Genomic DNA, 26,525 nt, shown 5'->3' with positions numbered 1-26,525 from the left:
ATGGTTGGCTCCAAATAAGTAAGGGATTGAGATTTAGATAAGCAAATGTTCATGCCTCCTCTGAATTTATCTAGAAAGTTAAAAGACAAAATATAGACATTCATACATTTAACTGTTTGGCAGGCAGAGAAAGTTATGAAAAACACTACTGTTTTAGTCCAGGCCTTCAAACTTTTAATCGGTATTACTTTTTGCAATTTTATCAGTACAATGAATCATCTGAGTTTTGTAACATGTATATTAGAGCTGTTTATCCTTCTGTGTTTGTACTGACATCTACTCTTAATTTACACATTACATAATTCACTGTAGACCCACTTCCTGTTAAAGTTGTCCTGTATTTCCCGTATCGCAAAATTATTGTAATATTACCAATGTGGCTTGAAATTTTACCTACAGACTGAATAAAAAAATAAAATGCAAGGAGTAGTTCTGATTATGTGATGTCATTTGTTGCTCTTGAGAAAACCTGCTCCAATATGACCTAGCTTTCACATCTCTTAACTTAAAGTTTTCAAGAGACCATGTCAATTAATTGATTCTCTTTTCACCCACATTAAGCCCTTCCTCTCATTCAGCCTGATCTGGATTACTTGAGGTCCTGAAGTAAAGTAAGATTTCCCTGTGACTGCTGTTCTAGGTGCATAAATTTGGTTTAGGGCTGAACTGGACTAGAATAGACTAGGCTAGACTAGACAGGCCTTTCTGTAAACACAGTGACCATTGTGGGAAAATTTTAAAGAAGACAATGAAAACAATACTTTAAACACATGCCATATGAAGCTACTTTAGCTGAAAAAACAGGCCTAAGCATCTTGGGGTGGGCTTCCTGCCCTTTAATTCTCAGTGTTATTTTTATATTTTTAATAAACAAGGGAACCACTCCTTTATCTCCTATGAGTGTTGTGGCAATTTAAGTAACATTTCTGAAGTGGTCAGTTGCTAGAGTAAGGAAATTATTAACTCTGGTTTGTAAGAGTCTAAATAATGCCCTAAATAAAGACTTAAGGCCACCAACTTAAGAGAAGTCAAAATATCAAGTAACTGCTGACCAAACCATATTCGTCCTGTAATTACAATATTTATAGGACTAAGTATTTAAAAATGTATCTTGAATTATATGCATAAGGGAGCCAAAAGTAATATTGCTGAGTTTATATCTTTTATTTTTCTACTTTCATATTCATATATAATTTTGCAATCCTAATTCTCTTGTAGCAGAATTTCATGGATATGTATGATGCAGTCCAGAGTAGATTCACTATGAATCTAATTTGATCTGTCTTGTGTGGATATGCAGACTAACCATTTAAAATTACAAATACATATATTAAACATATAGAAGTTTTATAAAGAAAAATACAAAGGAAAACATTTTTAATTTCTTTACTTAGTATATACTACCTAAAATAAAGGAACTATTAATGCTAAAATGACAAAACTAAAACTCTGATAACTAAATCTTTACGTTATGGCTTTGTTTGAGAAACAGCCAAAAATACACTGCTTTGGTATTGAGCTCTCCATCTGTGGGTTTTTCTGTGGGAAGTTATATATATTCCCCAGGTGGCTCTGTTACTGTGTGAACACATAGATTTGTATAAATACCGTTTATCAGATTTCTTTCCACCTTTCTGTGTACACAGTATTATACTAGAAGATAGTTTCTCCTTAATTTATGGATAAGTGCTGGTTTACACCACAAAGGCTTTATCCTTCGTTTTGTGAATGTGGTTTTGTGCATTTTCCCATGAATATTTAGTACTGTTTTGTCAGTTAGAAGCTAACACCATACTGTATCAATAAATCAAAACCTGACAGGTGTGCAGTGTTTTTTTAGTCTTCTTCCAAGATGATTCATAAAAAGATCTTCAAGACACTTAGGTGTGTAAAGTCTGTTGATTTCTTTGGTCCAGAAAAACTCTATTGCTTTTAAAATTTTCTCCATCATTTAACCCTTTGTATGTTATGTTATTAAGGATTTTATTTCTTTTGAACAGAAAGATCTGTGTAATTTGTTGATGTTAGTATACTTGCTACTGTAGAAAAATATGTTTTAATTAAATTTAATGCATCAAACATTATTTTTGTAAATATTTTTCCTGTTCTAACAACTAAGAGTTTTATTAATCCTTAAAAATACCAGTGTGAAGATGTTATAGATGCAAATAGAAGTATTTTGAATGCACTACAAATTTTCAAACAAATATGGTTGTATTTGCTGCTCTCCCTCAAACTCTTAAGATTTAGAATAGCTTCTGCTATTGTGTATTTAAAAATGTAACAGAAGTTTGTTCTGTCATGTTTTGAATTGCAGTATTTCTATCCTCTTTTTTTTTTTTTGAGGTTGAAGTGGATCGTTTCCAAGATACAAAGAGACTTCTTCATGATTATTATAGAGCAATGGAAGGAAAAATCCCAACAGAGTATAGTCAAGATCTTACTAGGATCCCGTTGCTAGATATTATGGATTTAGAGCAGAAAGAAGATCAAAACAACTCAAGAAGGTAGAAATATGTTATTAAATTATACAAATACCAACAAATACAATGTACTGATAGTTTTGTGGGTGTATGGGGAAATATATGTGTGTGTATTATAAAGGATGGGAAATAAGAATTTTTAACTAGGGATTATAGTCAATTGATGAGTCTTGAATTGTCTTATAGGTTTAGTTTATCGATTTTTTACTGATTTACTTATATAATTTTCATTAATGCATCTCAGAATTATAAAATATTTTAAAAGCTGCTTTAAGAAGAGATCTGGTATAGAATACTTTACTACTTCCCTCTGTGTTGCTGATAATTTTCAGCATAATCTTCTCATAAGTAAGTTAAATATTATTACAGAACTTTTAAAGGTTTAAAAATGGGTAATTAAATGGGTTATGTAATGAAAAATATAAATCAAAAGAGTCTTTAAATATGCATGCTATATTAAAAGTTAAAGCAATACTATCAAATAATTTCACAATATAAAAAATACTGTCAATAATGACACCTGCTTTTTTAAAATACAGTTCATTTAGAAACTATCTGAGTAAAGAGGCTGTGCTTCTAGCCCATGTGGAATATACCAGCAGCTCACGCAATCATCTGGCATAGTTTTATCCATCTATTATTATTCCTTAGCTTCTGTAGTTAAACTAGACAGTTTTCTTGTCATCCACATATTTAACCACTTTTGGTCATAAGGAAGTTCATCCGTTTTCTGTTGGTATGACAAATTTTGAAAATGGCATTCTCATACTCTTAGCATATTCTCCAATGTAGTTATAAATTAACACTTATTTAATAAAGGGGGTGTGAATAATGCCTTATATTTAATTTTTAAGGATTCCTCTGGTTTCTTGGAAAGTGACTGTACCAGAAGTAATTATTACCAAGTCAAAAAACAAGGAATCTCTGCAGAAAAGTGCTAAGGATGATAATTCTGAAAATGGAGTCACCACTGTTGGGAAAGATGAAAGTCTTATTACTGATACATGGCAAACAGCAGCAACAACAGTATCAAATATGGTAAGGAATGTTTTTACGTTTTACATGTATTTACTTAAATATTCCTGCATATCAGACAGTGAAAGCCTCCCATTCAGTTGGCCACCTAAACATGCAGCCTTCTCACTGTATATCTCAATGTCAAGCCTCTTGCTCCACCACTGATATTGAATATGTTTGTATTTCTATGAGGAGAATGTTGGAATCTGTGTATTATCAGCACTATTTATAACTGGCCTAATCATTCCATTACTGAAAAACTTAGAATGTTGACTCTATATGTCTACTTCTTCCATGATAAATTCTGCTGTTATCGCTCAATAGAAGCATGAGAAGAGGGGCAAGTTTTATCCTGTGATGCAGTGTTTGCTCAAACCTTTCACAACTTCAGAGGCTATGGTTACATTGTTTTTTATATATAGATAAAAGTAAATTAAGTTGGCTTTTCAAATGGTTGGTTTCTAGGTTCACTTTTTCTTTCCTCTTTGATAATTTTAAAGTAAGGAAGTATCTGCACCCTGACAGTGTAACTGTAGTCTTGCTTTGTATACTGTTGATTCTTGTATTTCTCACTTTTTCCTAGAGTACAGGTAATAGGTTACAAGAATTAAAACCACTATCTCTGTCTTGCATTTTTGCTGTAGAATTTTATATTTAATTAATTAAAATCTAATCAATTTAATTAGGTAATGTGTTCAGTTCTTGGCCCCTCACTACAAGAGAGATACTGAGATGCTGGAGTGGTCCAGGGAAGGGCAAAGAAGCTGGTGAAGAGTTTGGAGCACAAGTCTGATGGGGAGTAGCCAAGGGAACTTGGAGTGTTTAGTCTGGGGAGAAGAAGACTTATGGGGGACTTACCACCTCAAAAGAGGATGGAGTGAGGAGGTGGCTTGTCTCTTCTTCCAAGTAACAAGTGATAGGACAAGAGGTAATGGCCTCAAGCAGCGCCAGGGGAGGTTTAGATTGGATGTAAGAAAAAATTTCTTCACAGAGAAGGTGCTCAGGCATTGGAACAGGCTTCCAAGGGAAGTGGCGGAATCACCATCCCTGGAAGTGTTCAGAAGCCGTGTAGACGAGGCCCTTAGTGACATGGTTTAGTGATGGACTTGGCAGTCCTAGGGTAGAGGTTGGAGTTGATGATCTTAAAGGTCTTTTCCAACCTAGCTGATTCTGTGATTCTGTGATTCTATGATGTCTATCTCCTTTGTTTTATTTAAGTACTTTCAGCATGTATCAGCTATTTAAAACAGTACTTGAACAGTGTTGATACTACGTACTTTCCTATGTGTGACTATGGTGTCAAGGTAACAGGTGAAATACAGTTTAGAGAAACCGAAGAAGAAGAAGAAGGTCAGCAGCTAAACCTGAAAGAAAATCTGAAATCTTCAAAGCCATCAAGCAAAGCTACCAAAGATTCCAAAAAGCAATCTTCAAAAAAAACTCCTAAGAAGAAAGGTATTTGAAATGCAGAACTTGTTTTAGCAGTGCTTGAAATTGCTGAAATGTAAATATATGGCTAATATAGAAAAGAGATAGCCAAGGCATTTCTTTTGGATTTAGTTTCTCTTTTGAAATGTCCAATGAATGTGATGTATCAATATGCAAAGCTGGTAGTGATAAAGGAGTGTGGAGGCTTTTGAAAGGCGATTGCATTTAGTTAATCATATTAATGATTATTATGTAATTACTATGTGCAAATTATGATTATTTTGTGATTATTATGTGCAAATAAATATTGTAAATAGAACCTAGAAAGTAAATATTAATTTTTCTCTATGTGCTATTTTGGAATTTAATAGTTAGAAATAGTTTATCAAATTTAATAAAATTCCATTAAATTCTGTCTACTTTCCAGCCATAAGTCAGATATTAAAAGTACAGGAATAGAATGGATAAACTATCCAATACCTCAAGATATTTTGAAATGAATTTGTCAGCCATATAGTAATATGGATCTATCAAGGTCCATCAGTATTATATGTAACTGTATTATATGTAACTGTAACATACTGTAAAGAATGTAAAAATCTAATGGCATATATAGTCCTAAAAAAACCCCAGGCTCCCATAGGGATAAATCTTGCTCATAGGCCTGGCAGGAATCTGTCCAACCAGGTGAGAATACAAAACTAATTTGCAAAAGAGAAATAGACCTTAAAATCTATCTCTTTAACCTAGCAATCCAGGCAGTCTGCTGGAAGGAATTCTGGCATGCAATGCTGTTTATATATTTTTTCATAAATACTTCCTTAAGCAAGTAGTGCTTTAAGTAACTTCCTCTTTCTGCAAAATGTCATAGCTCCAGCAGGAAGCAAGGTTAGTAGCCTATGCCTAAGCCTTGGACTTTTTGTAAAGACATTCTACACAGCGAAAGAGGGGCTTAAGCCTTGTGGGTATGACGGTAACCTGAAATTCGGGGACTTAATTTCCAAGTCAGAAAGCTGTGAGTGAGAGTTATTATGCATAAGGCAGGTTTTTTTCTTTGACAGGCATTTGATTCAGTGCTCTCCAGTTGATTGTCCTCATAATAGGGTGAACAAGTAATAGCCACATACGTGCCTAATTTGTGGTCCACAGGAATCCTAATGTGTGCTTAACATCTCAATCCAACCAAGAGAGTATCAGATCTTCAGATTTCTAGATAAACTTCGTAATAAAAAACCAGCAGCTATCACCTAGTGTATGCTAAGTGGCTAGGTTGGGGTTTGTGGATTGCTTCTTGGAGCTAGATTTTTTGTTCAGACCTACATGACTTACCTGAAATCACAAACCTATAAAGTGAAAGAACTGCAAGTAGAACTCAGCTGTGCATTCCTCATGGTAGAAGATGAAGTATCAACTGATGTATCTGTAACTGATTTCATGACAAATACAGTATTACTATAGTCATCCTATTACAGAAGAGTTGTCTAGGATACAGCTATAGGCTAGTAACTGAGTGATACAAATTATCACATGTGATTTTATCACATTGAGATTTGACCATTTGCTTTATGTTGACCTGTATCTTGTAGATTTTTCTTTTTTCTTTTTTCCCATAACATTTCCATCTGCTTTTCTTCTAGGACAAAGCAGTTACAAACATTCTAATATTTCTGAGTAACAGTCAAAGTGTTGTGGCTGCAGAATTTCACGCAATCCTTGAAAAGCTGATAAAATACCTTTACAATGTCTGTTCATAGATGTGTAAGTTAAAATAAGTTGCAAAAACAGCCAACAGAATGGTTTAAAAAAAGCATGAAATAACATACCTCTCTTTTTTTTTCTTCCCCCTGACATATTATGATTTTTTAAATAGCATTATTATTTTCACTGCTTTGATGGTAACCAATGATGTTTACTATCATAGCATTTTTACTACAGTTTGCTAAACATGAATTTGCTCCAGAAGGAAGAGCTCTCAGTCAGAAGAGGTTTATGTGCTGCTTGTGGCAAATCAGTAGATTTTAGGGTCAAAGAGGACATTCTGGCCATCTAGGATCACAACAGAGCCACACCTGCTCATTCATGATTTTAGTATATTTTAGGATGTAATTTAACCAATTTTAATGCAGTTGTATGTGCTGGGTAGTTTTATGTACTGTTAGCATGTCTTGCAGATATCAATTACAGTTGAAGAAATCTAAATATCTTATTTTGACATAAGAGACCTGAGTAATCACTTTTGTATTCTCATAAATGGTCACATCAAGTAAAGTGGAAAGTGCCATTTTTCATTTAAAACAATATGCTGTCTCATAAGTGTCTGTATTTGGATACACAAGCTTATTACCAAAGTCCAAAGACTGTGGAGGTCTGTTTTCCTGCAGGATTATCTTCTACCGCATCTGTGGGTGAGGAGAATACAGTTCCTGTAAACCCAGAAGAGTTAAAGAAACAAGAACTGGCACTTAAAATAAAGCAAGAATATTTCAGTGCCTTGAAACACGAGGGTATGTTACTATTTGGTTACTTACATCAGGGAATGATTGTTATTCCTAATTTAGGTAGTGTCATAGTCAAAAATAGTGAGAAACTCTAGGCAAAATGGATAGACAAGTAAGAAAAACGGGAGAGAAAGGAGCGCCTGAAGAAATAATTTTTTTTTTTTTTTTAGGATGGTAGTCATCAATGATTTTGTGTTAAATATATTTAAAGTAGAAATGTGGTTTTCGTTCTTCTTTTTGTTGTCTTTTGCTTGATTTCATTTAATTTCATTTTCCATGATTAAGCAAGTATGAAGTATAAGCAAGTATATTAAGAGATTAAGTATCGCATCAGTGGTTAGTCATTCGTCAGTATTCAACTGGATTGAATTTAGTATTTGAAATGTTTTGATCTGGGAAAGAATTTGATGGTGATTATATATTTATTGATGCTTTTCTCCCTAATTACCTCTTCCACAAGCTGCATGGGATTCAAGCAACAAGACCCGGCTTTTGTTTATTCTTCCAAACTCCTTTCAAGACAATCCCTTCAAAAAACTATGTACTGTTCAGTCCTTCTGTCTCTTTGTCCATCTTACTGAATAACTTCCATTCCAACTGGTCAATTTCAGCAAAAACTAGATACCTGAAAAACAGAAATCCCAGACTGAAAATGAGTTGAATTTTTTCTTTTAAACACGTGTTTAGACTAGAAGAAAGAGACCTCTTTCTCACTAAAGAGAAGATAAAACCTAGCTGTTAGAGATTCTGTTTGTCAAGAGTTGGCAAGCCCCTCATCATGTATCTACCTCCATGGCAGACTAACTTTTGCATAGTACTTACTATGAAAATTAGAGGGCAAACAGCAGTTAATGAACAAAACACATATTCATAAGGCTTCTTTAGGTCCACACCACACCAAATGCTTGTACACCTACCACTTTCAACACGGTTTAGTCCAAAAGCATTTTAGGAATAAATACTCTAAGATTTTAGGATACTGAAGAGAGGAATGGTAGTAACCTTGAAGATCTTAATAGTATGAAGAGAAATCCTAGTGATTCATTGACACATTTTGTTTTCTTGAGTTTACTTCATTTTCATCTTGTATTTAACAAAAAAGCCAAGGTAAGAACTGAAGGAAGACTAAATATGTTGTGATATATCATAACTGCACAGGCACATAGCTGGTACATTTGAGGATCATAGTTTCATTTACAACTATGGTAACTGGATGTTTGAGCTTTTGCTTATCCGGATACAAAGAGACTAGCAAGTCACTGGTTGTGGACAGTTGCTAAATTTTTAATGTTGATTTCATATTCCTTTTACTCTGTTACTGTTAAAAGAGCAGCTTTATGAGTGAGCAGTACCTGCTTCTGAAGATGCAGATAGACAAAAATCGCTGTACAGTTATGTTTGTACCATACTGATAACAGCTACTCAAAGAAAATAAACACAGAGAAGTCACAAATAAGGCAGCCTTGTATTAATGAAAAGTGACTAGACAGGCAGAGAGAATCTTCTAAGGTACTTCCGGTTGCTTAGAAGCTTTACTTTTTGCCATCAAATAAAATAACCCTATTTGAGAACCAAATCCATTCTATGTTTAAAACTTTGAGCGATGACTATTTCTTGCTCAAAACTGAAATTGTACACTACTGCATTCTACTGTGAACTGAAAAATAGCATTAAAAGGACATGCTGTATATTTTTCAGGGTCCATCTTTCTACACTGGTTGCCTAAAGAAAGTTTCAGCTCCAAACCTAAGTATTTTGAAACCTCGGAAACATATAGAATAAGGATCATAATAGAAATAATTTTACAGTCTAGAACTTTGAACTTACTGTAGCTATTACTATATAAGATTAATTCTTTAAAAGATTCTGCAGTATAGAAAGTTAAATACGAAGAAGTCTCAAGTTGAATCTGAATTTTCTTTCAGGATTGAAAATAATCTCTAGCTACTCATCCTCTTTTCTTACTCTTCTTTTGTAAGGCTTTGAATGTCTTTCGGTGCCTGTTCTGTGTTCACTGAATACAATACGTTAGCTGCCTTTCCATCCAGTTGGCATCCTTTTCAGTTTGGACGTTGCTGACTTGTTCGTATTTCTTGTCCTTTTATCTCCTTCTTTTTAAGTATTAGCCTCTTAGAGACTGATTTTTTTTCCCCTCAGTTCTTCCTATTTTGAAAACTAAAAATAATGAAATTCTTAATGTTTTTAAAAGTTGCATGTAAATACTCTATGCATAACTTTGGTAGAGGTGAAGTATTTTCTTAGTGCTCAGTAACCAAACTAATTTCTAACCTGAGTTTTAGATATAGAATAGTTGTATGTGGGAAGCTTGGAACAAAATCAGTAAGGTTAATTTTAAAGGGCTGGAAGTTAGAAACAAGAAAGCAAACTTTTATTGTGACTGCCATACAGAATGATTTAGATGTGTTTTCTTTAAAATTTATCCATAACAGGTTACTCACACAGGCATCATTAATCTTCTAGGTCTGTTGCTGTTGAGGGTTAACTTAGTTCAGTGTCACTGCCTACTTAAACATCCTCTGCACCTCTGTATTAGTTTCATTAAGGTATTTGTTATTTTGTGAATTCTGATACTTATAGAAGATACACTTTTGTAAAATACATGGTGCAATACGGGTGATCTGAAAAATGATTCAAGGGTATGATTAATTAAATAAATAACTGCCCAAAAACAGGTCAACATGTTAAACTGTAGGTGCTTAATACTGAGAATTTTTGTCAAATTTTATAAATAGTAATTATTATGACATTCCTGTTTGAACAGAGGCAGCCACAAAATTTCGACTAGAACTTATAAAAGAAAAAGCTTTAGCATTTGTTGAAGAGCTAACAATGAAAGCAGAAGAGGCTTATAAAGATATGGAAGAGTGGCTTGGATCCAGGTTCTTGGCGGAAATGTCCAGGTAATGTATAGCTAATTTTAAACAGAAATTTTTTTTCAACCTAGGCTATGCTAGTAAAGATGGTTGTTTATATAAACCTGGAAAAAAAAGGTATAAAATAATAATTTAATTTAATGAACTGGAATTTAATTTTATTTGAAATACCTAAATGGTAATAACTCATTTCTTGAATGATAAAAAGGTTCTGCTGACAGCAGTAGAGTTAATTAGCAGTTCTGCTGGTTTTTATAGTCTACAGATCTAATAGATTTATGAACATCAGCAAACAACCAGTTATTCCGTTTAGTAGAAGCCATTGTATCATTTCAGTGGCTTCTGTCACTTCAGATTGTGGTGTTATTTTCTTTCCTGTGCTTTACACATGCTTGAAAATTCCACTTACTCTTATTATCACCATGTATAATATTTCTCAAAATTATTTCAAGGTCCATTTAAAAAAAAGTAAATAAAATGTGCTTGTGACTACCATATTTAGGCCATCTGGCATAGAACAGCCTATCCATATAATTAAAAGATTTTATTCTCCAAAAGAAAGGGGTCATTTTGCCTTTTGGAAAATCTTTCTTGCCTGTAATAACTTTTGAAACATACCTGGGACAGTGCTAGTTGATCCATGTCAGGGCAAGCCAAAGACAAAAGGCATGAAATGTAGGATGTGAAAGCTCTAACAGTCAGTAGCTGAAAGAGGGTGAGCCTTTGCCTTCTAGACGGTTTTATTTGCTCTTTTGACAACAAGCACTGCCAAAGACACAATGTTTGCAGAACAACATGTGCTTTGACCTGACATCTCAAGCCAAACCTATGTCTAGTTAAACATTATAAAGAGCTGACATCTTTCCTTATATATATTATACTCATTACACTTGAAACAGGAGTTCATATGCTCCTCCACAAAGCTGCTTTAGAAAGTGCTTTGTACATCTAGGATTTAGGGGCAGAGCAGAAGATAAGGCATTGAAATAGGATAAAGGATGATTATAGATGAAACATATGTGCTCCTCCCCTCTAAAATTTATGGAGTAAAGTCTCATCCTTTCATATTTTTCCATCAGATTTCTTCTGTGGCTTAGATCTCCCTTTATATAAATTTCTTACCACAGCCAGAAGGTTTCTTGCTGCCAGACGAGGGCTACACTTCATAATGATTTTGCTGAGTACAGAATTCACACAGAGAATTTGTAATTCTAACTTCAGGAAAGCTTTCAAAGTGTAAACACGTTAAAATTTGAACCTATGTTATTAACATTGTCTATTAGAAGTACTCACTGTTTTCTACATATACACCTTCACAGTGTTGAAAAACTGGTTGAGGTTGCACGACATCATATTGAGAGTTCTAGCAAAATTCAGTATGAAATTATTTTAGAAGAAACCGATTTCTTCATCAGCAGTGATGTAAAAGTGTTTCCTGACCCTGTTCCTTCACCACAAGTTCCACATATAGAGACCTCTGGAAGTAGTACTCTTACTATGTCACAACTTACTACACTTCATAAGCAGTTTCTTCAAGTGGCACCTAAAGGTAAGAAAATTTTTTCCTTTCCATTTCTGAAGGACTGTTCGTTTCCTACTTAAAATTGAAAATAATTGTTGGGAGCTACTAAACATTAGTTACCAATATTGTTAAAGATTCTGCTACATATAAAAGTAAAGCTATAGTGCAGAATATTGAAAATGTGAAATACTAGACTACTTGGAAACTTTTAATGTCTTTGCTATGGGCTTTATATCCTCAAGACCACATACTTTATTTTCCTTAAACGGGTGCCTCTGTAATACATTTTTAGGAGTGGTATGTATCATTCTTACTTTGCTTAGACATGCCAGTTTTTAACTTAATTAAGAATTCATAGGTCAGTGAACACTGAAACTATATTATTTTAAAAGACATTTTTAAAGAAATCAGTATTTTCATGAAACTATTAAATAGGGTCTAGTATGACTAGTAACAATTGTATTCTTCAAGTCAATGTGTACCAGTTGTTTTGAACGATTTGCAATTGTTAACTTGGATACATATTTTTTTCACCTTGATGTGTATCTGTTGTGTGCCTACCCTCTAATTCTGGGAACCTTGGTCTTAGGATGCTTGAAAGGATTTTCTCGCAAAACTTACATCTACGGTATAAATGTTACAAAATAATTTAGATAAGGCAGTTTTAAACTGAGATGGAAATTTGTTAAACAAACACATTTGCAGAGGGTTTCATTGCTGCCAGTGTTTCGTATTGTAATTATAATTTTAGTAGGATTGCCACCAAGATTGTGAAACACAATGTGTAAATGTGTACTTTCGAATCCAACTTTTCCAGTATAAAGAGGCCACAAAGGCACAATGAAGTTGAATTTAATTCTTTATGCGGAAATTATTTTCATGTTTATTTATGCAGCAATTCCAATTACATTTTGAGCATGATTTTCCTTTAGAGATGCATGTCATCTTATCTATAGTGTAGGAGCATGAGTGTGTGTGTAAGCATTCCAAACTCTTCAATAGAGACTAATTTTGCAGATAGTATTGCATATATAATGCCATGTGGAACTAAAAATCTACACATTTGTAATCATTACAGGTGAAACGCAGATACCAGTTTGACTGGTATCATTCCACTTAAAAGGTTTCTTTTGCTTTTAAATCATTTATTCATTAAGACATTTAAAACTAAAAAAAAATCGTCTAATACAAATGCTAGTGTTCTTGACATGTTAAAGACAGAACAACTCTTTTCCTTGTACTTTTGTAATAATTAGCAAGAAATCAAATGAAATCTTTACCTTTGTACAGTATTGTCTTTTTGATAATACGATATTCTCTAAAATCATAGAATCATAGAATAGTTAGGGTTGGAAATGACCCAAGATGACTTGCACAGCTGTCCAGAAAGGTAAATATCTTGACTTAATAGTCACCAGTTAGTAGAAAAATGCTGTTGCATGTTTCTGGGACAATGGTAGGACATTATTTTTTAAAATAGGTCCCAAAGAACATTCTGAGTTAGGATGGGAAGCACAAGCTGCGCAAGTGACCTTTGAAGTGCTTCCTTCCATTCTCTTACACACTTTAAGACCACATAAATCATATCCCAGATTTTCTAAGGCAACTACTCCCTTTCATTATAGACACTCCACAGCAAGAGTGGTTTTCTCTCCTAAAACATCAGAAAAATTTTTCACATCCTTCCGTCGCCCCTTGTTGAGGAGAATGCTCAACAGAAAATATACACATGCTTAGTAGTTAGTCTCTTACTGAACAACAGAGTGAAAACCACTAAAGTACTGGGCACACTAGCACTGAAACTGTTGGACAGGAACTCTAAAGGAGACACAAATTTATCTCTTTCTTGGAAAACCTCTAAAGGGATCTAGATGTGCTGCCAAACATCTTAGTCTTCTAATTCTTACTCACCTGGGAAGTCCTCTGAGCATTCATGCTGGAAATCCACACAAACAAGCAAGCAATGCATAGAGTATAGGGCAAGTCTGAACAGAATAAATCTACCAATCTTCTGTGCTATGTAAATAGCAAAATTCCTAACGTTGTTCTGAAAATGGAATATCAGTCTTATTTTCTATAGCATTATGGAGATTACATAAAGAAGAATTTTATCTAGAAATCCAAGCAAATAAAGAGTAATGAAGGAGGAATTATGTTGGAAGAAATAAACATGTGAACAGTTTTCTCAAAGGATATTTGGTAAATGTCAAAAGGATGTCTTTTCATGATGTGTTTAAAAAATTGTCAAAATTAAAGCAAAAAGTGGTAGTGTCAATATACTTACAAATTGTTTGGTATTTACTAAAGATGTCTTACAGAAATTGTAAACAGTTTTGTGTTTCCTAGGAATTTAAAGTATAAAGAACTGCTGATTCACCACAGCCAACTTTATTCTACCCTGCACGCTTGATTCTTCATGGAAGTACACTACTCGCCATTCTAAGCACCAGTGGACAAAAAATACAGCCTGTGCTGGACCTTCCTACTGACACAGGCTTTCATTTGATAAAGAAATATTTTAATTATTCTTTTTTTATTATTCCAAGTGCCATTTCCTAAACTCAGTATTTAGGATTATTTGCATTCCCAAATGCAGTATTTGTTAATTTCACTAACTCCTTTGATCAATTTGTTAACAGTGCCTTAAAATATTGGCTCGGGAATGTGCTGCTTTTTTATAGGAAGAACTGTGGCAGGTCTAAAAAGGAGCTACTAACACTTTTTTTCCTTCTTTTCTCTTCTACAGTCTCTTTGGATATGTTCTGTTCTTATCAACAAAATTAAACTAACCATCCATTAGATTTCACCTCTTTGATTGCCTTTAACACTATATTCTTCCCATCACTGCATATATTATCAATACAATTAGCACACATTTGGAATGGCTCAATTTTCTTCTAAAGGTGCTTCAGAGAATGCAGTTTTGGTAATGTTTTGCATTAGCAAACAGATCAATATTCTATCCCAGACCTTTCTTCTCCATCTTATGACTCAATTACACAATGAAATTTTATATTTTATTCATCTGTTTACAGTCATGATCTTCATGAACCATTCCAGTTTGAATTACAGAACTGATTATTCAATAGAACTAAACTCTTATTAGGTTTAAAAAACTTCAATATCAAATATAAAAAAAATGTTTCAAGTAAAACATAGAGGACAGCCTATGACCAAATTATATTGCTATTTTCATATTGTAGACTTGCCAATTAAGTTTTTCTGGGTTGCTAGACTTGGAATATGCTAGATAGTCTATTAAAGTTTTCATCTAGTTCAGCTGAAATATTACCTCTTTAGTAAAATATTTTGTTGAGTGGAATGGTCAGAATTATATGCTGACCTTGAATAATGTCTATAGATTATGCTTTCTCTTCCCAGGCATTTTTGTAGAAAGAATTCAAGACCTTATAGTAGTAATCCTCATGATTTGACTTTGATGTGAATAGAGTGAAGTCCATATGTGAGCATAGAAATAAGTTCATCATCTCTAACTTCACTTTGCTAAGACTGTATTTCTTTTTAATGTGCTTTTTTCAAAACTTGAAAGTAAGAAAGGTAAAGTTTGTAGACAGAAGAAGTATCTTTTGCTAGACAAACAATATAGATAGAAAATGCCTCAATTTTAGGGATATAAAGCCTTTAATCAGAGATCCAGAATAGATACCTCTCCCCACAGATAGTGGAAAATTTGGTAATTCTACTGATTTAGTTTTACTTACACCTCCTATTATATCTCTTACTAAATCATGTATGTTATTTAATTTCAGAAATCTCTATTTGCCTATAGTGTTCAAAAATCTATATATCCAATTACTTTTATGAAACATATTTAACATGTTTGTCTATGTTTTTGTGCAGTTGAGTATATATATATACGTATTGAGATTTCAGTTAGCACGATGAACTCTCCTTTCCCCTCATGGCATCTGTGCAGCAACAACCATACCTTATTCTGTGTAATTCTAAATTTAAAATCCCAATTATTGCTAATTAGTAAATATTGGAAATACAGCAGAATCAGTAATAATTAGGGAATAAATGAAGTGAAAATCACCTGCAGATGATGATGAGCATCTCGGTATCTTGAGGGGAACGAATCATGTTTTTGAGACTTTTGTCTTTTTTATCGAAGGACAGATGTATCTCATATTAATAGCTCTTAGACTACTAAAATTAGATGAATATAATTCAGCCTCATGGTTTCTTTCACTCATTCATCCCTTACAGCATTGCTATAAGTTGTGTAACTTGCACAGATTAGCATCCAAACTTCAAGTCAGGAATTGCTATGGATGTATTTTTCTCAGTGCAAATTGAGAGGCATAGGAATCTGTTTAAATGTCTTGGTAAATTTTGATAAAAATGGGATAAAATGTTAAAATGACTATCTCTAGTACAGGTTTACAATTGCTTCATATTTTGTTGTCTGTGTAAATTTATAATCTGAATCTTTATTCCAGTTTCCTGGTTTAGGGAAATACTTTCATACAGTGCCTGCTGACTAGTTTATCATTATGAAAGAGTGTCTTTTGTATATCTGTGCCTTATAACTGAAGCATGGTGATTGCTTTTTTATCCTTGTATCCCTTTAGATGTCACAGTCCTGCTTCACAGGGTATGCATCTAGTGTATGCTTATGCTGCTGTCATTCTTAAATGCTCTTTTTTGACCATTTATTTTTCTGTTTTCAGTTTCAGTAGTGTTCACATTCTTAATTTCTTCATTAAGGTGTTTTGGGGTTTTTTTGTATTTGTTATGTTTCTGCACTGCTTATGTAAACGTAAGTTCTTGTCAATGTCACCTTGTGTATCAACGAACGATAGTTTGGAAAAAAAAAAGAAGAAAACCAATTCTACTTCATGCAGCTTTTTCTACATTAGTTTTCCTTTTGATTCACTGATGACAAACTTTTATGTGAAAACGAGGTCACTTCACAAGTAGTACGGGCTGGCTTCCTTTTGTATTCTGTGTTCTTTCGATTGTACCATTGCAACAAATCACACCTTTTCCCATGCTCCCAGTTTCTTCCTACTAGTCCATCTCCTGGTTTTTTCCATGTTTGTTAGCCTCATTTTAAAAAAAACAAACCAAAACAAATAACACCCTCCCCCCACACCAAAACAAAACAAAACCCAACCAACAAACCAAAACAAACCAAAACAAAAAACCCTCATGTCATCTTACCTCTGTGTTTTGCCTGCACAGCTGCAGTGCACTGGATGCTGTGTGTGGTCTGGAACTGAGATTAGGCTGACTTATGCCTGTTGGTCATAGAGTGGATAAAAGCTGGTCATCTCCCTGGTTTTTCCTCAGCATGAGTGCTATAAGGATCTTTCTCCTGTACCTCGGAGCAGATCTGAAAGCAATTTAGAAGTCCTTCGTAACTGTAGCCTACTGACAAACTTGGTTCAAATTTGCCATTCTAAAATTATCAGTGAGGGAGAGCTGGCAGACAGACAAATTGATGTAGAGATATGCAGCCAACACAACTGTATAACCTTAATTACTTAGGTAAGCATGGTAAGTATATCATAAAGAGAGGATTTGTAATGAGTATAGTAATAGTTTAGATGGGTTAAAGAGCTGATCTTATGATTCGTGACTCTTAGCTATGTATTTACTGTTTTCGTACACTGTAAGATATGCTGTCTTTCTAAAGACGCATACAACTAATCACTTATTTTATATGTTTTTATACACATGATGTCCCAAACATCTTTTTCTAAGCTTTAAATCCTTGTGTTTTGAAATGAAAATATTCAAAACTTGAAAAAGTGCTATCATTGGAGGTCCATCTTACAGGGAATCTCCTCCCTGACAGCGGCTCACAAAATCTGCTCCAATCCCCATTTTTCTAATCAAAAGCAAATTTCTACAGGTGCCCATACACCTCAAGAAGCAGTAATCACTACAGAGATGTTACAGTGATTTTTTTTTTCTCCCTTTCATTCTCTGACTTCTGCAGTTGCAGATCTGTTAATCTTGCCCCCCCCCACACCCTTTTTCACCTTCTCTTGCAGTTTTCTGGCTGCCTGATATTAGAGAAGGTTTTAGTCTTTACCATATGTTAAGAATGCTTCTCCTTTCTTTTTGGTCCCGGGTATGGTACATGGGCACATATCAGGAAAAGCTTCTATGGTCTAGTTGTTTCTGCTGTCCATGTGAATCACAGCTTCTACCTCAGATTTAAAGTTGTTTAGAAGAATCTCTCATAATGGAAATGTATTTAAACTGCATGTTCCTAACATTTTTTAATAATGGCCTTTCAGGATGTTCAGAATAGAATGGGGCAGGCAAACTGTCATTTTTATGACAATGGCAACAAATAGTTCTCGCTTTGTCTAATGCATATATGAAAATTTACCCCTTTTGTAAAATAGAAAAGTGTGGTATAAAGACTCTTTTTCTTAAGACCTTTTAATGCATCAGAAATGACATTTCTTTCTGTGATTAGCCTAATGTAACCATTAATTTTGTCTCTTCACATATACATTACAATAAGGATGGGTGGAAGTCAGATTGTTTTTAGGTCATTTCCACAGTGTTTTTCTTCTGCTATTTCCATATCAATAGATTTCTTGTTGTATTGCCCCAGTCCTGCATGGAATTTGTCTTAATTATTTGACTGCTTTCTTTGCAAAGTGTACCTTATGGCAACAGTATGCGAAAAGAACCGTCAAATTAGTTGTCAAAAGTAGGAAATGCACTAGCTCTAGAGATAGAATTTTCAAAAATGTCAGCTTATGGCATTTACTCCTGCGAAATACAAGAATGACCATCTCGAGAACAATTTGTGAAAATAATGTTGAGAACAATCTCAATACTTTGAGAATGTTTCCATTTTGAGAACAAAATGTGAAGCTTCTCAAAGCATTAATAAAATCATTCTGTGGATAAATGTATTTTAAGAAGATCTGGTCAGCTACATATGCCATAGAACATCTGAACACATTTTGTGACAGGTATAAGATTGTGTATTTATAGACTTGCTCCAAGTTAACTTTTCTGTTAATGTCAGGTGATGTGGGCATTATAATAGGTTTGTGACTTCAATAATATGTTCCGGAGACATTCTGCCTGAAAGACCATTCTGAATTCTACCCCGTAACTCTGTTTTTCTTTGTTTCTAAAATGGTATTGATGCTGCTGCACTTTACTGGTTGCATATTCTGACAAACTTCTGATAGTCAAAAGGAAATTGGAATCAAAACTGACCCTTTCTTACAAGGGTCCTAGGTAGTCTCCAAGTGATTTCAGAGCAGATCTCAGATTTCCTTGTTCTCTTGCTGTTTATTGCAAGTCACAGTCTAGTCCCAAAATAACAAAGTAAATGTGGATGAAAAAAGAAAAACAAAACAAAACAGAACAACAAAAAAAGATATTTTGTTAAATAAGACCTATTTTATATTTAGTTGTTTCTTTTTAAATTATAGCCATAAAAGCACTGAAGCAGTTCAAAAGAAAGAGTAATTCTTCTAGCAAGAGAGAAGTTGGTGACAGAGGGAAAGAGAAGAAAGATTTGGAACATCGGAGAACAAAGAGGAATCGCCAATTTCCAAAAATATGGCTAACAAAATACGCCTGGTTAAAATATGATGATGAAAGGGGAATAATGTTTTGTGCACCATGTCGTAAGCATAATGTAGATTTGGGGGAAAACATTCATAATTTTTGTTCTGGCACTGATGATTTCAAGCTTGAATTTATAAATACACATCAGAGTAGTGAAGCTCATGCCTGGGCTACCTGCATGGAAGCTGCCAGTACTGCTTCACCAGATACGGCTTCTGCTGAGCAGATGTTGAAGAGCATGAACTCCATAACATTAGGTAGAGTAGAAAATATTTTTAGAACATGCCATGCTATTGCTAAATCTGGTCGTCCCTTTACCGACCTTGACTGGATGTGCAAACTAGATGATATGAAAGGAGTTGATATTGGTTCTGTATTTAGAAATGACAAGTCAGCAAGAATATTTATACATTTTATTGCTGAAGTGGAAAGAAGAGCTTTGAAAGAGAAACTGGAGAAATGTAAATTCTTTTCTGTTATTAGTGATGGAATCACAGACAGTATATTCAAAACAGCTGCAGTCGTCTATGTACGCTTTGCAAATGAGGGAAAAGTCCATTGCCAGGTTGTTGGGATACAACCTGTTCACAAAACTGATGCTTCAACTATGAAAAATGCAATTGAGCAAACATTACAAATAAATCTTCAGCTCAGTCTAGCAAGCCAAAACTGGTCAAGAAAATTAGTTGGGTTTGGAAGTGATGGGACAGATGTCATGGTAGGAGAAAACGGTGGGGTAGCTAAACTTCTGAGAGAAATTCAGCCGTGTGTACTGTCTGTGCGTTGTTTTGCTCACCACCTAAATCTGGCTTACAAAGAAGCACTGAAAAATGTGCAGCTGTACAACATCTTAATCAGTCTCTTGAGAAATATATATTACTTTTATCATAACTCACCGCTCAATAAGACTGATCTGAAAGCCACATATGAAGCCATTAAGTTACGCCCAGCTATTCCTTCTCGCATTGGAGGTTCCCAGTGGCTTCCTCGTCTACAAACAGCTCTACAAATTCTCCTTAAAGGTTATCCTGCAATTGTTCTACATCTGAATAAGGTAAATAATATTTGGATGTAACTTAAGGAAAAACTAATTGCTATAGCTAATTTTGGTACACATACCAGACATTTACATTTTCTATATTGATTTCCAGATAGAAAGAGATTCAACAGCCTCAAACCAGCAGAAAGTCAAAGGTCTTTTGCACCTCCTTCTGAAAATGGAAATAGTCAAGTTTTCTCACTTCTTGTTGGATGTCGTCAATGTCCTCAACATTCTGTCACGTGTTACTCTGGATCACAACTCCTCCATTGCAGATATATTTGCAACCGTGCAGTCAACATCGGAAACACTCCACATGTATCAAACAAGGTCTGGCACTTCTAACTGAACCATGATCTCTTAGAATATAATAAAAAGGTATTACATATTGGTTTGTATTCTGTATCTTTCAGAGCTGGTCCGAAGGAACGCCTGATGGAGACTATTCAGCACTTTCATGGTTATCTGCTTATTGGAAATGGAAATATTTCTGTAGTACGAACCAAAGTACTACATAGTCTGGTGAAGAGGCTACACAATTGTTTTTGCGATGCAAGTCAAGATGTTCTGAGAGCAACTACTATCGGAAGTTTTAAACTGTGGCCTAACAAAATGAAACAAGGTGTAGAACTGTGAGAGTGGCTATTGAAGTGCACTTCCTAAATTTACTAAGAGCATAAAACCATTTTTGCTTTGCCTCTGTTACAGAATTTGGTGAAAAGGAAGTGTCTGTCTTGATTAAACATTATGCAGTCATACTAGAAGCTGCCAGTGTGAAAGCAGGTGAAGTAGAAACTGAATGGAGCATGTTGAAATCAGAACTATATAACAGGTAATAAAAAAACTACATTTGTGTCTGTTTACTCAAAAGGATTATGGAAATACATTTAGTGATAGTTAACTATATTTCTTACCATGCTTTTTAGATTTCAGAACATCCAGACCTTGACATGGGATTCCGTGAACTCAGATTATTCAAAGAAGTATCCCAACATCCTGATGTTGGTAGATTTGATCCTAACTCTACCGGCAAGCTCAGCTGAAACAGAGCGAGGCTTCAGTCAAATGAAACTCAGCATGATGCATTTACACTCTAAACTAAGGTCTGAAAGTGTGACGGATCTTATGATAATTCAGATGAACTCTCCAGATATCAAAAAGTTTGATCCCCAGAAAGCTATTCATTTGTGGAATGCTACTTGGCAGAGAAAGAGAAGACAACAGGAAAGTGACAAATGATGACAAATCAAAGACCCAATTACTCCTCTGAGTTTGATTTGGAGACTCTCTGTGGAAGTGACTAGATTAAAATTGTTTTTATTTCACAGTCTTCTTGTGTCATACATGGGGATACATACAGATTTAACTGAATACCTTGCATGGTTAATGAGTGTAAAATTTATATTTTTTTTTTCAGAATGTATTAGAATGTTAGAATGTGGCTTTTCCTTATGTTCACTGCGGAATCACCAGTAGATGTTTACATTTACCCTTCTATAAACTGAAGACAATGGAAAAATAATGGAGTACCTTGTTACCTTGGCAACATTTGGACAGAGGGATGACTACCTAACTTCTAACTGTCTAACTCTGACCCTGACTTCTATCTGATTGTTTATTGCATTTAGCAGAGTCATAATGCATTATAACCACTGAGGTTTACTGTCATCTGAGTCTTCAATAGTTTGAGAAGCTTCATTGATTCTGAAACCCCACATTTTCTTTTCATAAATGTGTGGAAAATCAGTGCCTGATTTCTGTCATATGATTGCTTGACCTCTGTAGCCTATGAATTTTGGATCATACCTTCTCTCCATATCTGTATGTGTTGCTACTTTTTACTCACTTGTGGGTAAAGTTTTAACATGACCTTTCACAGATTTTTGTCAGACTTGGCCTTCAGAAGGAAGTCCTTTCCTACAGATCCATTTTCTATTGCTGATTATTTATCGCACATATCAGTCTTCCCATAGCAAATACTCTTACAGCCAGAATATGATTAATATACTTCACAACTTTAACCACTTTTGTTCCCTGTAAAAATGTTTGTAAGGGTTGCAATAAGAATGCTCTATCTTAATTTTTAATCTAAGAGTTGAGAATGAGAATTGTTTAGAGAAGCATCCGATTTAATAATTTTACGTGTTCTAAATGCAATTTTCTACTTTATAATTTCCAATCAATGTAAAGCATACCAGCAGAATATATTTCCACCAAGGAAAAAGCATTGATTTATATCAAAAGATGGCTAAAGTGTAATCATTCTTAGTTCTTCCAGCAGTGGTGAAGATGAAATAGAAATAATCTGGGAGAAATTTGAAGGTGAATGACCTCACATTACCCAACCCTTTCAAAACCAAGATCAACTGGGTACTTTCAATATGAAACATATCTAGTAATTGCAGAAGACATGCTATGTTATGCTATGCTTTGCTTACACATACATATGTATAGTCTTTTTCTGTGTGTCTTGCATATATATTTGTGCTACTTCTAAGCCTAAACGTTATGTCAGAAATAGAGTAGGTTTTGAGTGAATCCCTCGTTAAAGGATGTTAGTCCATTCTAGTAGAGTTAATCTGTAGGGATCAAAAAAAGAGATCAGTACTGTGCATTACATGCTCTTTTATAAAAGATCCATCATTAAAATCTTCATTCATGATTTCTCAGATAAGAAAAAGTGTTTAATTATGTTTTACCTAATAAGTGACAGAATATGTGTTATACAGGATACCTTATTAGATATATAGCATTGCCAGTTCAAAGTTTTTTCTCTTTAATCACCTGGTTTTTTCCCTCAAAGTCTTCAAATGGGAAGGTTTTAACTATAATGAGATTAGAAAAAGTTTGAAATATGTCTCCAGAATGTCCAACAGCAGAAGACAAAAGATAAAGTAACAAACAAAAGTATGTTTAGAATCTATGACACCGAAGTCGCTTCCATGATGCATGGGGGCAACATCACATTTTTAGTATTAGGATTGAAGGTAATCATAGAATCATAGAATCAACTAGATTGGAAAAGACCTTTAAGATCATCAAAGCCAACCATTAATGGATATGTTGCCCTTGGAAAAATACTAGCAAAATCTTAGTATCATAACAAGTAGTTGGAAATGGATATCAAGAAGTCATTCATGTCTAAAAATGGGATCAAATTTAGTCAGGAAATTTGAATACCGTATTTGCCCTCAATGTTTTTTCATAAGCTTTTAAAATAGTGCACTGTAGAATGTGTGGTTTGTTTTCCTTGGTGGTTTGGTGTCCTTCTGATTATATGGGGTTTTATCACTATCTGAAATACTTTGCTGCAAATAAATTTTGTTTCCTATGATTCTTCCTAACTGCAGCTATGGAGAGGGAGTTATCCTTATCCTCTCTGTAACTAATTCTTAGTGCTATGTTTTCTCATAACATTCCTTTTGTAGATGAAACTAGGAGAATTCCTTCAACCTTGCTCTTAGGACATGTTTTCTAGGTCTGTGATGACTCTTGTTGCTTTCTTCTGGGCATTCTTTAGTTTCCATATGTCCTTCTAGATCTGTAAATTCCAAAATTGTATGCCAGCAGAAGCCTTAACAGATCAGAAGAATGCACAGGTTATTTCCAGTGTATTCCCATCTACTTTCTGGCAATATTGTAATCTGCCATAAACCCAAGAGCCTTTTCCACAGAAATTTTACATTGGCGAGATGATCCCCATTGCCATGTTTATGCAGTTCATTATTTCAGCCCAGTGTGGCACTTGACTTTTATTGTATAGTGTCCTTTTTATCCTAGTCTGCATCTCCAACCTGTAAAGTTCACTATGAATTCTAATCCTGTTTCCAATGTGCTTGAAGTCTTTTCCTGCTTGTTTTCATCTGTGATGTAATAAGCGTATTAATTTGTGCAGTCTGTTTCCACAAAGTGCTTTGATCTGTTTCCAGTGAAATTTACTGAGTGATCTTGAACATCTCTCTGGTATTTCAAAATCCTGAATTCTGATTATTTTTCCAAATGTTTGCTATCCCTTATAATTAAAAGTGTCTCTACACATTTAATAAGTTCATCTTCTATTCAGACTCCTACATCATTCAACAAAAACCCACTGGGTGGTTTGGTTTCTTTTTTTTCAGAAACTACTCTTCAGGTGGGCAAAGCTGATTCTGGGAATTGTTTTCCCATTCTTTCCCAGAGGACATTATTTCCTTTTACCATTTGCAGAGTACAGTTTGCAGACACCAGTATTCTTTCCTCAGCACCATCTGTGTAGATGCCCTATTATAGCATTTCTCCATGATAATAAAGCAATTGCAAGCCCGAAATTAAATTGATGAATCACCTTTTGTCTTGTAATACAATCAGCTATTCAAAACCAGTTACATGCTCTGTAATATAAGAACAAATACATTAAATTGAGACAAAATATCTAATAATACATTGAGGAAAGTTATTTGATATCTTTATTATATGATTATGAGGGATTTCGTCTCTCTCTGAGACTTCCTCATTCCTCCTAGGTGTTCCATGAGGAGGAATTAGGTCACACTCAATTTGAAGTTTTTGAACTATTATGACTTTTTGAGGACACTTTGAAATTGACCCACATCAGGTATTTCAGGAGGAGGTAGTAAAGGAAAAGAAATTACCCTACAGCATATCAGCAATTCTATAATTAATATATAGAAAGTAGCTTAGCTCTGAAAGAAAAAGATGGTTGTTTCTTCACACTTACCTCAAAGGAAGAAAAACGTGCAGACACTGCAGATCACCTGACAATGCTGCCATAGGCTTACAGCAACTAATACCAAATTTACCTGAATACTATGTTCTAGCATGTTCTACAATACGAAGTTCTATAAATTGTGATTAATGTTTTAGTCTACGGTCCTTTAATTCCATTTCGGACATTATCTCTTGATTAATAATTCAAGGTTTTTAATTTCTTTGCCCCTCAAACACCTCTTACGTATATTTCTAAAGTCATGTAACTTCATGAAAAGTGACATGAGGATATTAATATTCTTTTAGATTTTTTTTGCAGAAAAACAAAATTCATTTAGGAAGCCAGAAACTCATAAGAAATACAGGAACAGCATTTTTTGTTGTCATGTAGGGAAATAATAGTAGGAATTGAACAGTTTAAACCGTAAGGTAATGTGAGAGAAAAAAGTTGAATTTCCAGAGTACTAGGGATCAGATGTGGGAAGGGAGATCTTTAGTAAAGCATGAAATAAAAATTATTTCATGGTAAAGCAGTAGAAAATTTGAGATGACAAATAAAATTTAATAATTTTTCCTGTTATTTTAATACAAAGTTTCCATTGGCTCCTTAGTGGCCCACAGCCTATTCTCTCCATGAACCACAAAAAAGTTACATGGTTTATTGAATGTCGTATGAAGTCTTCCAGTAATGATACCTCTGTGAGGTGGGCTGTATTGTGCTGCCTGGAAATCATCTGATTCTTGTGGCTTGAGGTTCTCATCAGAATACAAGTTTCTGGTTACTTTGAAATTATTAAATCAGCAATACAAGGTGGTTCAGTAAACAGCACATGATTTATCACAGGACATTCTTTCTCGAAGTAGATAACACAAAATCCTTCAAGAGATGACATCAGAGCACTGTTATCAGCCTCCCAGTATTTTTTCCCAGCTTTTACTTTCATGCTGAAATTTATGGTAGAAGATATGGCTTCAAGTCCAGGTGTTTCTCCCTGCTTTCTTGCTCTCCCGACAAACTTTAAGCTTTCCAAATCTATTCTTTTCCTCTTCTTTCTAAACTTATATATGTACTGGATTTCTCTTTTGCATTAAAATGTGCTGAGGGCATTACTTCTGGTTTTCCAAGGTAGAGACAAACACATCTACAGAGATTATAGACTATTAATTCAAATTGGCAACTTGAAAATTGATTTTTTATACTGACATTATGAAATTAATTTTCAAACACAGTCTTAATATTCCTACCACTTAAATCTTTCTTGATAAACTTAACAAATTTCACTTCCCTACTCCACTGAAAAGAAAAGTTGTTGACCATAGAGTGTGTACAGCTGTGCTTTTTCAAAATGACAAGTTTGGCTG

General features: G+C 34.3%; 1 protein-coding gene across 7 annotated transcripts in view; it reads left to right on the top strand.

The window, feature by feature from the left end:
* Nucleotides 1-26,525, top strand: part of SPEF2 (sperm flagellar 2) — a 78,001-nt gene that overhangs the window by 34,715 nt on the left and 16,761 nt on the right. For 4 of the 7 annotated variants that reach the window (XM_030470403.1, XM_030470402.1, XM_030470401.1 and 1 more), the window contains 6 exons: nt 2,347-2,507; nt 3,338-3,521; nt 4,805-4,955; nt 7,310-7,432; nt 10,209-10,347; nt 11,640-11,869. In XM_030470403.1, coding sequence (XP_030326263.1) covers nt 2,347-2,507; nt 3,338-3,521; nt 4,805-4,955; nt 7,310-7,432; nt 10,209-10,347; nt 11,640-11,869 — 988 coding nt within the window. Of the gene's footprint in view, nt 1-2,346; nt 2,508-3,337; nt 3,522-4,804; nt 4,956-7,309; nt 7,433-10,208; nt 10,348-11,639; nt 11,870-14,173; nt 16,706-19,278; nt 20,472-20,568; nt 20,787-20,869; nt 21,079-21,164; nt 21,289-21,382; nt 24,508-26,525 lie in introns of those variants that run through there. The other 3 variants (XM_030470408.1, XM_030470406.1, XM_030470405.1) reach the window with 3 other exon arrangements.

The sequence above is a fragment of the Strigops habroptila genome, chromosome Z (genome assembly GCF_004027225.2).
Source record: "Strigops habroptila isolate Jane chromosome Z, bStrHab1.2.pri, whole genome shotgun sequence".
In the NCBI taxonomy this organism is placed as follows: Eukaryota; Metazoa; Chordata; class Aves; order Psittaciformes; family Psittacidae; genus Strigops; species Strigops habroptila.
This window is presented reverse-complemented; position numbering and strand designations above follow the sequence as displayed.